We start from the raw sequence: 12030 nt of genomic DNA on the forward strand, positions 1-12030 counted from the left end.
CAGAAAGCATTGCCCCCACAACGCAGGTGCCCACCTCCAGCGCTTCATTGATAGCATCTGCCTTCTCAGGCAGGGCCTCGGTGCTCTTCATCCGCTCCTCCAAGGTGCTCAGCCAGCTGGTCTCAAGATCCAAATAGTGAAGCAGTTCAATCCAGCAAGACCATACCTCCTAGAGTGAGCAAGACAAAAGCTCCATCATCTAAGAAGTCATTTCAGATGCGCTGTATCTCCAGTACAACACATTCGCTCTAACCAATAACAACAACTGCATTTAGATAGGAGCATATCTGAAAATTTAGAAACTGATGAAGTTGGAATTTCAATAAGTGAAAAAACAAAATTCTTCAACAAATCATATTAGACCAGTTGGTAGCGGGCGGGCCGGGGGATGAAGAAGAATGAGTTGCCTCCCTCTGTGCCCTAAAAAAAATTCCAAGTATCTGTTTAAATGCCAACAATAAAGCCATATAATTAGTAGAAGAAACCGGGAGGGAAAGATTATTCGTTGTTGTTTTTTTTAATAGAAAGGTTTTAGTACTCATAACTGCAACTCTTTTTAACAATTATATAGGAAATTAGAATTTCCTGGGGTCTACCCTATTCCAACTCAGAGCTCATTGATCTAACAATTTGCTGTATATTCTTCCCAATTTTTTCCTAAATTCCTATGAATTTGTCTACATGTGAAGAGAGTCACATTCTACCAAACGGAGTTATACTATACTCACTATATTAATCCTAATCACTTATTCCCCATTCCTATGGGGAGTTTTGGGAGGAAAGGGATAAATTTCTACTCCACTTTCTAGGAGCAAAATTATGGGAGGAACTACCCTTTCCCATATAGGATGAGCCTATTTGATTGATAAATTTAAGAGAAAGAGTCCAGCATGGAGCCTCCTGGGACGATCCTCTTTCAGATCTATTGACTCAGAGAAGGCACGTTCCAGCACATTCCACAAGAGGTGTGTTTAGCAGGTCGGGAGGCAGCAAATTTTTCTATAAAAGGCCAGACAGTAAGTCTTTTAGGTTTCACAGGCCACATTCAGACTCTGTCACAGATTCTCTTTTGTTTATTGTGTGTGTGTTTTGGTTTTTGAACCACTCTTAAAAATAGACAAACCATTTTTAGTTCACAAACCATACAGACACAGCCGCAAACCAGAATTAATCCTAAGGCTATAATCTGCCAACCCCTGGCTAAGACTAAAAGGGAAAAGGTGTCTAGTCCCCCAGATTTCCACAGACAGAAAGCAGACCGAGATCTACTCAGCGGCCAGAACCTTACTTCTGATGGGAAAAGAAGGATGGCTCCCAAAGGAACAAACTGGTCCCAGATCAAGCAACAGGCCCTCCCCTGGGCTAGGGCACTGACTACACACACGTACCTGGCTGGATTCCAGAACTACTGTTACTAGATTTCAGAGTCACCATTACCAGTGACTGTTATTTTCCTTCTATTCCGCCAACTTTTTTTGAATGGGAGTGTCCCCTGAGGTTTTCCTGTGCCCATCTCACCATGTACGTTGGGGACAGGGGGTGCAGATAACCCGTCTATTTTGTGCCCAGGTCACCAGATTTAGAGGCCCTGCTCCCACACTCCTGCACCTGAAGAAACTGCTCCAAGCAGCCACATCTGCACCTGGACCTGATGCAGATCACACGACACTGGATTTCGAGATTGATGCTAAACTGGATAGGACTTTGGGAGTCCCTGGGACAGCCTAAGTGCATTTTGCATGAGGGAACAATGGAACGAATTTATGGCCAGAGAGTGAACTCTGGCAGACTAATCATAGCGACGCATTATTTGCTGCTACTCCCATTAAGTGGAGAAATTTTCTCCTCCCCCAGGATGTGGGCTGGCCTCGCAACCTGCTTAGAATAAAAGAAGCTACAGAGGTGATCTAACAAACTGCAGGCCTCGCCTCTAAGGGGACTGGCAGCTTCTGCTCCCTCCCTCCTAAAAGCCAGCTGCCCTGCTGCAGAAAAGCCATAAAACAGGCCACGTGGAGAAAGAGCTGCAGAGGAGAGGCCCCCGCTGAGCTCCCACATGAATGCAGCTCCCTGAGCAGAAGAGCCACTCAGCAGGGCCAAGTCAGCCCACGGCATCCCAAGAAATCATAAATGGCTGTTTTTGTAAGCTACTGTGTTTTGGTGAAGTTTGTTACATCGCAATAGATAACTGAAACATAACCATATATACTAAACATATAAAAACAGGGATTGGGAAATCTAAACACCAACTCCTGGATAACGACTACTTCAAGAGAGGGATTGAGAGAGATGGTATGGGCTGGAAAAGGAGGAAACATGGTCTGGAATGCTAATTGTTTTATTTTAAAAACAAGATCTGGAAAAATATATCTGAAGGATACATACATAGGTTTTACATTGGTTATACAGGCTATATAGGTGTTAGTAGTATTGTCTGTACTTTTCTCTAAGTTTGAAATATTTCATGATCTAAAAAATTTAAGGAATCTAGAAATAATCAAGGTAATAAAGTCGGAACCTGCCAAAGAAAAACATTCTTACTTTAATTTAGGAATTTGGGCTATTTCTGCCCAAGATCCCTTAGTCATCTTGGACATCGTTTAAGAGCATTTCAGTTTTTGAACTTCTTTTTTCATCTTCTCATTTCCCCCTTTAAAGATACCAAGGCCTCATCTTTTCTCTCTTATCATTTTTTTCTGGCATTTTTCCTTCTCTTCTCTCAAAGTAATTCTCTCAAATTATTCCAAAGTAATTCTCAAAGCAATTCCAAATTCTCAACATACATACTTCATTCCTCATCCTCAAATTGTCACCTCTGGGTCATAAACACAAGTTGAAGAAATGACACAGAACACGTGGTGGTCTTTTGTTAGATTCGTATAACTTGGGGACTTTGCTCATTATTTTAACATATTATGAGTTGTTATCTTGGCTATAAATAAATAGGAAAACAAAAACATGGATAAAACTACAGTAAAATTCAAGTCCAAGATCATTCACTAGGACTCAAGATTAGGCATACATAATATTATATATTATATTTACAAAATTTTAAATTTAAATTCTCCATTGAGTAACCTCGGGTATTTTATGTTAGACAATACAGTTTACCTTTAAACAATGCAGGTTTGAACTGCATGGATCCATTTATACATGGATTTTTTCACAGCACAATACTATAAACGTGCTTTCCTTTCCTTGTGATTCTCTTAACATTTTCTCTAACCTACATTATTGGTACAACACATTACAGTACATGATTCATACAACATGCAAAACAGGTGCTACTCAACCACTGATGTCATCAATAAGGCTTCTGGTCAATAGCAGGCTGTTAGTAGTTAAGTTCTGGGGAAGTCAGAAGGTATAAACGGATTTTCAGCTGGGTGACATTAGGTGTGGTCAGTGCTCCTAACCACCACCACCCCCCACCCCCACCCCCACCCCCCGTCTGCGCATTGTTCAAGGATCAACTGCATGTTAACATTAAATGAGGTTTTGTCTGACTTACAGCTTCCTTATTAACCAGTTTGAATTATACATATTTATCTCAGCACAAAATAGATTCAGAACAAGCAAGTACTGAATGAATTTAAATATCACAGCTGTGATTGTTTACCATTTTAGGATTTACCATCATACAGTCATCTGTTTTAGGTTGAACTGAATTTAAATTAAATTGTTTATAAACTGAAATGCTTCTTAAATCTCTTCAGTAAGATGCAACCAAAGTCACGGTAATGTCAACACAAGCAAGCGAAAACTTAGTTTTATTTAAAAAAAAAACAAAAAACTCTTGGCATCATCAGATACATCTTCAACCAATGGCCGGGGGGGGGGGGGGGGGGGCGGGGGATGGTCCAGCAAAATACACATGCAAGTTCCTTCTGTCAGGTTCTCAGACACCAGTCATAACAATAAACCTCAGTTCACCTCTGTGTACTAACCAGGTAAAACAAATGAAAGGAGAGGCTCTCATCACATTGTTCTAGAATTTTAGAATTGGAACAGACCCTACAGATCACCTGAAATATGAAAACCCTGATTTCACATATTAAAAAAAGTAAATTCTATGAAACAGCTTTCCCAAGAACCTTGTACTAATTGAAGATCTTGGTTTCCTTTTTTTTTTTTTTTTAATCCCAGCTTCCCTTTATCAATCTGTTATCCAAAAACGACTTTTCCTTTACGATCCTGTACTGGAAAAGAAAATTCGAGTTTTTTCCCAGATATGGAAATGGTCAGTACTTTGCAGAGTTTGGTCTCTGAAATACATCACTGATAAAATAACATACCTCTAGCGTGTGGCACTTTCCTCGAATTCGGTTACACAGAAGTTGGTAATTCTCCAGCACAACATTCAGCTCAGATGTCAATTCCTGGCCACCAGAGGGCGCCTTTGCAGCTAGTAACATGATGTTGTCCTTGAGAATCTTCACTCTCACCTCCTTCTGCAACACGTCCTCTTTCGCCCTCTGTTCCAAGAAAGGATGAACTTGAAAACTGTGTCCCTCTCTCAGTAACCAATTTCTTTCTTTTTAAAAAAGATAACTAAACCAAAATTAACATGCTGACACGATTCTAACTAATTGGAACACTATTCAGGTAATCACTAGAGGGAGTACTTTTGAAATAAGAATGCTAACTGTAACATTTACATTTCATAACAAGCAATATGAACACCTAAGTCAACTTCAGTTACTGACATGAAGTATTTTCAAAGTTTGGGCCCATGATAATAATCTAAGTGAGGTGTTTTAATTAAACACTGTAAGTCTGAGCATATTAAACTTTAATAAATTTTCACCATAGTAGAGGTATTATTTAAAAATACTTTAAACCTATCTTTTTTTCTCCTGGAACATAGGTGTACCTATGCTTCTGATAATTAACAACATTTCAAAGATGATGAAGTTATACTAGGAAGAGCTAATCTAGAAATAGCTTCTTTCCTGACTCTCCCTCCATACTGGGGATGAAGTCCCACTTTCAGGAAAATCAACTTAAAACAGTTTTCACTTTCCCTTTTAGCTTTCTTTACGGCTTAATGGTTTTAAATTTCCCTCAGTTGTTAAAGTAATTAAGTCTAGTGGTTTTTAAAATCATAATGGTTGTTTGGAAGAATAAAAACAAACAGAATGTTGCCCAATCAAGGGTTTTAAACTTTTTTCTCTAAGCTCTCATCCTTAGTGACTTTAAGAAACCACAAAACTACAATGCCAATAATATAAAGGAAGAGAATAAATTAAATAAGATGGTTCTTAACATGGTAAGCTACCTTTAAAATACCTTATACTGAATATTTAAAAAGTGTTCAAAAAAACTACACTAAAAAGATGCTTCTGTGAAAATACTACATATAAGTACAGTTAAAGTCTCTTATTGTATTTACTTTGATTCATATTCAACAATGCCCTGATGAAATATAATCCTTTTGTAAATAGATACACAGAGATTTTTGCTTTAGTTATACTTTAGGCAAGTTAAATTTGGCATAAAATAGTGTGTGGCTTAATCTTATTTCTTTTAAAAAATAGCCTTTAGGACACTATCTCCTTTGGTGCGAACACTGAAGGACACTTGAAGCAATGTTAGAAATTTGGGAATGATGCCCAGTTCTTTTATTATACAAAAAAAGAAAGCATTCAAGACTATTGACACAGGAATATAAGTTTACAGGAAATACATCCTGTGGACCCAACTAATATTAAATCCCTTGACAATGTTCCTACCACAACTCTTACCTGCTCTAACAAAATTTTGATATTCATATGTTTCCCCTGGAAGAATAAATTTGATAAAATGAAGATAAATCGCAACCGAATTGGGAAGTTGCCCTTGTTCCTAACAAAAGACAAAACTTTTGGAAATAGTGCTGATGGTGTCACAACAGTGTGAACATAATTGATAAAACTAAATTTTTGAGTCATTCTCTGTGGGGGTTCTTTTGGAAGAGACAGTCTTAGAGGCCGTCATGGATTCAACTCATGGGCCAAATGGAACATGTGCAGTCTCGGCTTCCTTCTCCTACTGAAATCAAAGAAGCTATCCTTTCATATTTTTTTTTCCAATTTGAAATCCAACTATGCAAGATTATATATACATCTCGTGCTTTACAGATGATTGATAGATTGATTGATAGATAGATAGATAGATTCATTCACCAATTCATTCATTCACCAATTCATTCATTCATTCATATTTAAGGGAGAAGGGGAGCTATAACGCCTACTGACACTGGCCCAGGCTCACCTTCATTTCTTCCACTGCACTCTCTAGTTCTTCTGGTGACTTGTACTCAAAGTCCCTCTCCAGGTATTCTTCTTCTGCCTGGGTCATCCATTCCTGCATCTCTGCCAAGTCTTTCTTCAGGTTCACTGCTTTTTCCTGACTTTCAGACAACCTATTTTTTTGAATAACAATCTGGAAAGGAAAAGCCATTCACCCAAATAAACAAATGCTAAAACACTAAGTGTCAAGTTCTGGTTTCTAATATCTAAGGACACAGTGATAACTTTCCACAAAGAGTCTTGTTTTAACATTCAGATAAAATCCTTCATACACTTTGTGCTGATGCTGTGCAATATAAGGAACAATGAAAACATGATTATAACTGGGACGCTACACCACATTTTGGATATTGATCTAATCTGGAAATATCTATTATAATTCTAACTTTTGACAGAGTAATCCCAAATGAAGGAATCTAACCTACAGTAATAAAAACATATTTTAAGGAAATTTACTATAGCATTGTTCATTATGGAAAAAAAAAAAACGAGAAGCAACCAAAATGTCCAATTTCTCCCATAAAACACTGCTGTACACTGGTCTTGATAATCTACCATACTTGTATACCGCACACAGACACAAAAAAGTTACAGAAAATAGGTTTTGTCTGAATCTCATTCAGTAACTTAAATATTTCAGATAATTGAATACTTAATATAAAAATATGTTCAGAGAACCCTCCCTCCAACCACAAACGGACTTCTGTGGGAGTGGATACCATCCCTGGAGATCACCCAGTGCTCACTTCACTATTCACTCTTCCTCCCACTCACAACTCAGACGAGTGGTCCTGGTGCCAGGGGCTTGCTTGGCTGCAAGGCTGACAGTGACCAAAAGCCAGCACAGGACTAGGACGGCTCTCGTGAGAGAAAGAGAGAATGCTTAGAGGCTTTCCTGTTCCCACTCTCCAAACAGGACCACAGACATAAAAACAGGAAGGGGCCAAACAGAAGCTCTGATTTCCCTGCCCCACACGGCGCTCCAGAAGCCAGCAGTCTATGCAGCCCTGGTTCCCCAGTCCTGCTGGTCAGCACTTTAGTGGGGCGGCTGTTTTTAAAAAATACGTATATATAAATACAGATACCTTGGTTCCACTTTCAGAAAATTCTCCTTACTAGTAGTTTCTGGACACTAGTCAATTATATAATTCTCACAGATCCAGAGAGAAATAAAGACACTACAATGAACTTAAAAAAAAAAAAAAAAGTTCAAAGCTATAATTAATTATCCTGAGATTATATACTTTATATTTTTGGGCATTAAAATATTCCTTGTTTCATGATACCATAGATATAATAAATGAGATAGACTGTTTTTATTTGTGGTTGACTTTGTATGTCCATCCTTTCTTAGCAAAATAAAAATTTGGCAACGTTATATTTGTCCAAAACTTCTTCAACCTTTATACTATTCCATGAAACACAATAGTCTGGAATGGCTTTAGGTAATGACTCACACAACACATGGTTGTCTCCATGATGAGGACCCTTAAAATTTTCCCATACATTTACTCTCATATGATGAATCAATGGTAATTTATAATTATTTCTATGTCGTCATAACTGTATGTACATATATATCTATGTAGATAGATACGTAGATCTAAATATCTACGTATCTATCTATTTATCACTTTCTTTGCTCCTTGCTGGCGCTTCCAAACCATTTTCCTTATTTACTTTTTCCCAAAACTCAAAATTCAAGCACAAACCATCAGATTATAGCATACTTAGAGAAATTTGAATTTGGCCAGAATAGAAGAAATTTAAAAATTATTTCCTTAAGTGTGGCAATAGTATTTTGGTTTTGTAGAAGGCTGTCTTTATTCATGACAGAAGTATTTAGCATTTAATATTCATGCTAAAGTATTTAGGGATGAAGTGTCATGATAGTTTCAAATTCCTGGCAAAAGGACATTTTTAGGGGCACTTGGGTGGCTCAGTGGGTTCAACATCTGTCTTCGGCTCAGGTAGGGATCCCAGGTCCTGGGATCGAGTTCCGCATTGGGCTCCCTGCTCAGCAGGAAGCCTGCTTCTCCCTCTCTCCCTCTGCCCCTCCCCACCACTCATTCTCTCTCTCTCTCTCTCTCTCAAATAATGAATAAATAAATAAATAAAATCTTTTTTTAAAAGTACATTTTCAGGGAAAAAAGTGTGTGTGTGTGCGCACGCGCGTGTTTGTGAAGAGAGTAAAGGAGAGAGAGACAGCAAATGTGGTAGAACATTACAACTGGCAAATTAAGGAATATGGGTATGAGGCTTCTCTCTCTGTATGTCAACCTTCAAGTTTAAACGTATTCAAAATACAGAATTTGGGGGAAAACAATGAAAACAAAATATTCCAAGGATGCAAATATCAATTTTTCCTACATAAAAACACTGCCTGAAGAGATGTGTACCATCTAAGCACTGTCTGTGGAACAGTCCTGTATTTCCCACATTCTCCTCCCATTTTCCACCCCTCCTCACTCACGTCAGCTTTGTGTAACCTCACTAGCGATGCAGGAGCAATCAGAAGAGAACTACACCGCAGTCCTACTGTATCCAGAGTTGCCTTCCTTCAATCACCACGGAGAAACTATCCAACACTCTTTCACAGAAAAAGTGGACTTCATCCTCACATATGACAGACTTCATTCCAGAAACTATCTTCTCTCAAACTCTTCTGCCTCATTGTTTTCTCCTTCTCAGTGAGGTCCTTCTTTTGGCATGCAAATATGCTATAACATCTTTTATTTCTAAAAATTACAAAAACACCTCTTTGGATCCCCAAGTCTCTGCACCCACCCCATTTCTCTGAGAAACTCCTCAAAGTTGGTTATACTTGTTGTCCCAAATGCTCACTTCCCATTCTCTCCTCAACATTCTCCAATGTGACTCTTCCCTGCGACGCCACCAGACCCTTTTCTCAGGGTCATTTAAAGCCTCCACCTTGTCAGCTCTAAAGCCTGACTTTCAGTTCTCCTTGGCCTCAGCAATCCTCAGTACGGGGCACCGTGGAAAGCTTTCTCCATCTGGCCATGGGGCCTCACAGCCTCCTGGCGTTTCTCCACCGGCTGACCTCTCAGCATCCTTGGACTTGCCCTTTTCTCTTTCCAGCAGTAAGTGCTGATAAGAGCCCCATCTGCATGCCTCATACTCTCACACTTAACCCTTCCAGAATGGAAATCACCGTTTTACCTGTTCTCACAGAAGCTTCTCATTCCTTGAGTCTCCACCACTCCAGCAAATAGCACAATTCACACAAAGTGGACACACTGCACAAACCCTCAGCTGTCCCTGACCCTTCCCTTTTCGAGATCACACATCCCATCCATTACTAGACTCCTATCTCTATTTTCAAAATCGAGTCCAAACCTAACAGTCCTCATGACCTCCACCACTCTCTCTCTAGTCTGAAGGGCCAAGACAGCAATAACCTCTTAAATAATCTCTCTGTTTTCATTCTGGCTTTCTCAGAGCAAATTATCCATATGGTAATGTCACTTCCCTGCTCAAAACCCTCTGCTTTCTGTGTGAAATCCTCCTTGAAATAAAATTTTGAAATTTTATTTCAAAGGCCATATACAATTCACCCCACCTACGTTCTGACTTCAGATCTTACCCACCCGCTAACTCCTCTCTTCATTCTATTTCAACTACATTGCCTTTCTAGTTCTTTGTTGAACATGCCAAGCTCATTCCCACCAAGGAGCCAAACTGGACAGTTAGTACCCTCCCTTCGTTAAAAGAAAAATCCATCTTTTGCCCCCACCTGCCGCCCATGCTGTAGCTCTTCTAGACCACTGCTTTTCAAACTGGATGGGCTATAAAATCAATTTAGTCACTGAAGAGAAGGCACTGACTGCCTCTTAAAAGCCACACACAGCAAAGCTGAAAGACTTACTTCCTTGCTAAGTTTCTCCAATTGGGTTTGGTAGTCCACTAGTGTTGTCTGCGTCCAAGTTTTGATTCCAGCAACTGGACAGCTTCGAAGGTTAGCTTCTGTTTCTTTCATGTCTTTCAGAGATGATTCCATTGTTTCTATTTCATTAACAAAGGCCTGAACACAGAAAACAAGCCCATGTTGGGTTCATTCCTATATGAGTGGATGCCATAATTATAATTTGTCTCTGCTGGCATTCCTGAAAATATTATAAAAACATACTGCCTGGGAGTTAGGACATTTAACTACTTAAGAAATATTGTTCCTTAAGAAATTCATTTCACCTGGGTGCTTCATACAGCCATCTGCCAAATTAGATTAGAAATACTTGACTCTCGGCAGGGAATAGTACTCTCAATTAATTTTAAGAAGCCTAATGATTTCACCAAATATAAATTGCACGCAGTCTTACTGGCAAATTTCACTTGTTAAACACGTTCTTCTTTAAGGCTCACCATGTGGCATAATAACTGCAATATACAATTGGTAATTATGACCCTAAAATTATCATTGGAACATAAAATACAGCTCCTGATGAATTAAAATTGCTCTTGTTCTCCCTCTGCAAAATTCTGTACCCCTGGCCAAAAATGAAAATATGAATAACCAGTCATTCTTTTAATAATGATAAAGTCAAAAAAAAAAGTTTATTGATGAAAGATACTTTATCTCGGTTTATTGTCATGTCATATTCATGCAATTTTAATAACAGCAAATAACAAAGAAGCAGAAGGAAATGTTATTTATTACAGCAGTCCCTAAGTCAGCAGAACTCACAGAACACTGGTCCAGCTGACTTTGTAGCCCTTCCGCGTCTCCTTGGACAGCCTGCTCTTTCATTAAGAAGTCTTTCACACCATCCATCCACTTCTCAATGACTTGCAAATCCGCCTAAATCAAACACAATAACAAAGGGGGAAATTACTCAGTGACACTCAACCTCCAGCATCTCAAGACCTATCGCTCCTGGAAGAAAGGCAACTTTTCACAACTTCAATAGCATCCTTTTCACTTATTGTATTTCTTTTTGTTATATCTTCCAGATTTGAAAATAATGATTTTCTGGATGATTGACTAAAATCCTCAAGCGATGACAGTTTGGGTGATCATTCTAAAAACTCCAAAATACTCTCCGGTGAACCAAGCTACTTTGCTTAAACGTGAGCCATATCAATGATTAAAACTTCAAATTACAGGAAAAAATGCTTTTCTAGATGTAATCAGCTAAAAAAAAAATCTTTTGTTCTCATATAATTTAGAACAAATTTTCTCCAAAAGTTAGCTACTCCAGGCAGGAATCAATGAATAGCCTTCTGGAGGGCATACAAGAGATGGATTGCTCTTAGTTCTGCTGTTGGACACCTTGTTACCTAAGAACTCAAGACAGTCCCAGCTCAGCTTCATCCTTTCACCCAATATTTGCCAGGCATCCACTGCAATCCTCACCGTGTACGGTGCTACAGATTAAAAACAAGTGAGAAAGAAAACATATTGCAGAAAGGAGAGACAGTAACGTTGGAACTGGGCCGTTAATACAATGAGGTAGGTCCAACTTGATCTCCAGGATTAGAGCAAAGTAATGGTCATTTCTTCCCAAGCCCTCCCATTCTGTCACTGGTCTGTCTCACTTGTTAGTTTCCCTGATAATGAGCTGAATTTGTCCCCTTATATCCTGTTGATTCTTTGCTTCGCGCTCAACGCCTAAGAATGGAGGTACATTTCCAAACCTGCTCAAAAAGGACCTTCAGATTTAAAGGCAGCGACTGTGTCCTCCCTTAGACTCCCATTGGTAAGCATTCCAAAGTCCTTCTAGGATGT

At 39.0% G+C, this 12030-nt stretch overlaps 1 protein-coding gene across 13 annotated transcripts in view; it reads right to left on the reverse strand.

Moving 5' to 3' along the window:
• UTRN (utrophin) overlaps nucleotides 1-12030 on the reverse strand; it is a 539750-nt gene that overhangs the window by 306789 nt on the left and 220931 nt on the right. For all 13 annotated transcript variants that reach the window (XM_057310986.1, XM_048225919.2, XM_048225918.2 and 10 more), the window contains 5 exons: nucleotides 10990-11103; nucleotides 10174-10329; nucleotides 6250-6420; nucleotides 4293-4472; nucleotides 35-169 (listed from right to left, as the gene is read on the reverse strand). In XM_057310986.1, coding sequence (XP_057166969.1) covers nucleotides 35-169; nucleotides 4293-4472; nucleotides 6250-6420; nucleotides 10174-10329; nucleotides 10990-11103 — 756 coding nt within the window. The remainder of the gene's footprint in view (nucleotides 1-34; nucleotides 170-4292; nucleotides 4473-6249; nucleotides 6421-10173; nucleotides 10330-10989; nucleotides 11104-12030) is intronic.

Source organism: Ursus arctos, unplaced genomic scaffold (assembly GCF_023065955.2).
Source record: "Ursus arctos isolate Adak ecotype North America unplaced genomic scaffold, UrsArc2.0 scaffold_13, whole genome shotgun sequence".
Taxonomy (NCBI): Eukaryota; Metazoa; Chordata; class Mammalia; order Carnivora; family Ursidae; genus Ursus; species Ursus arctos.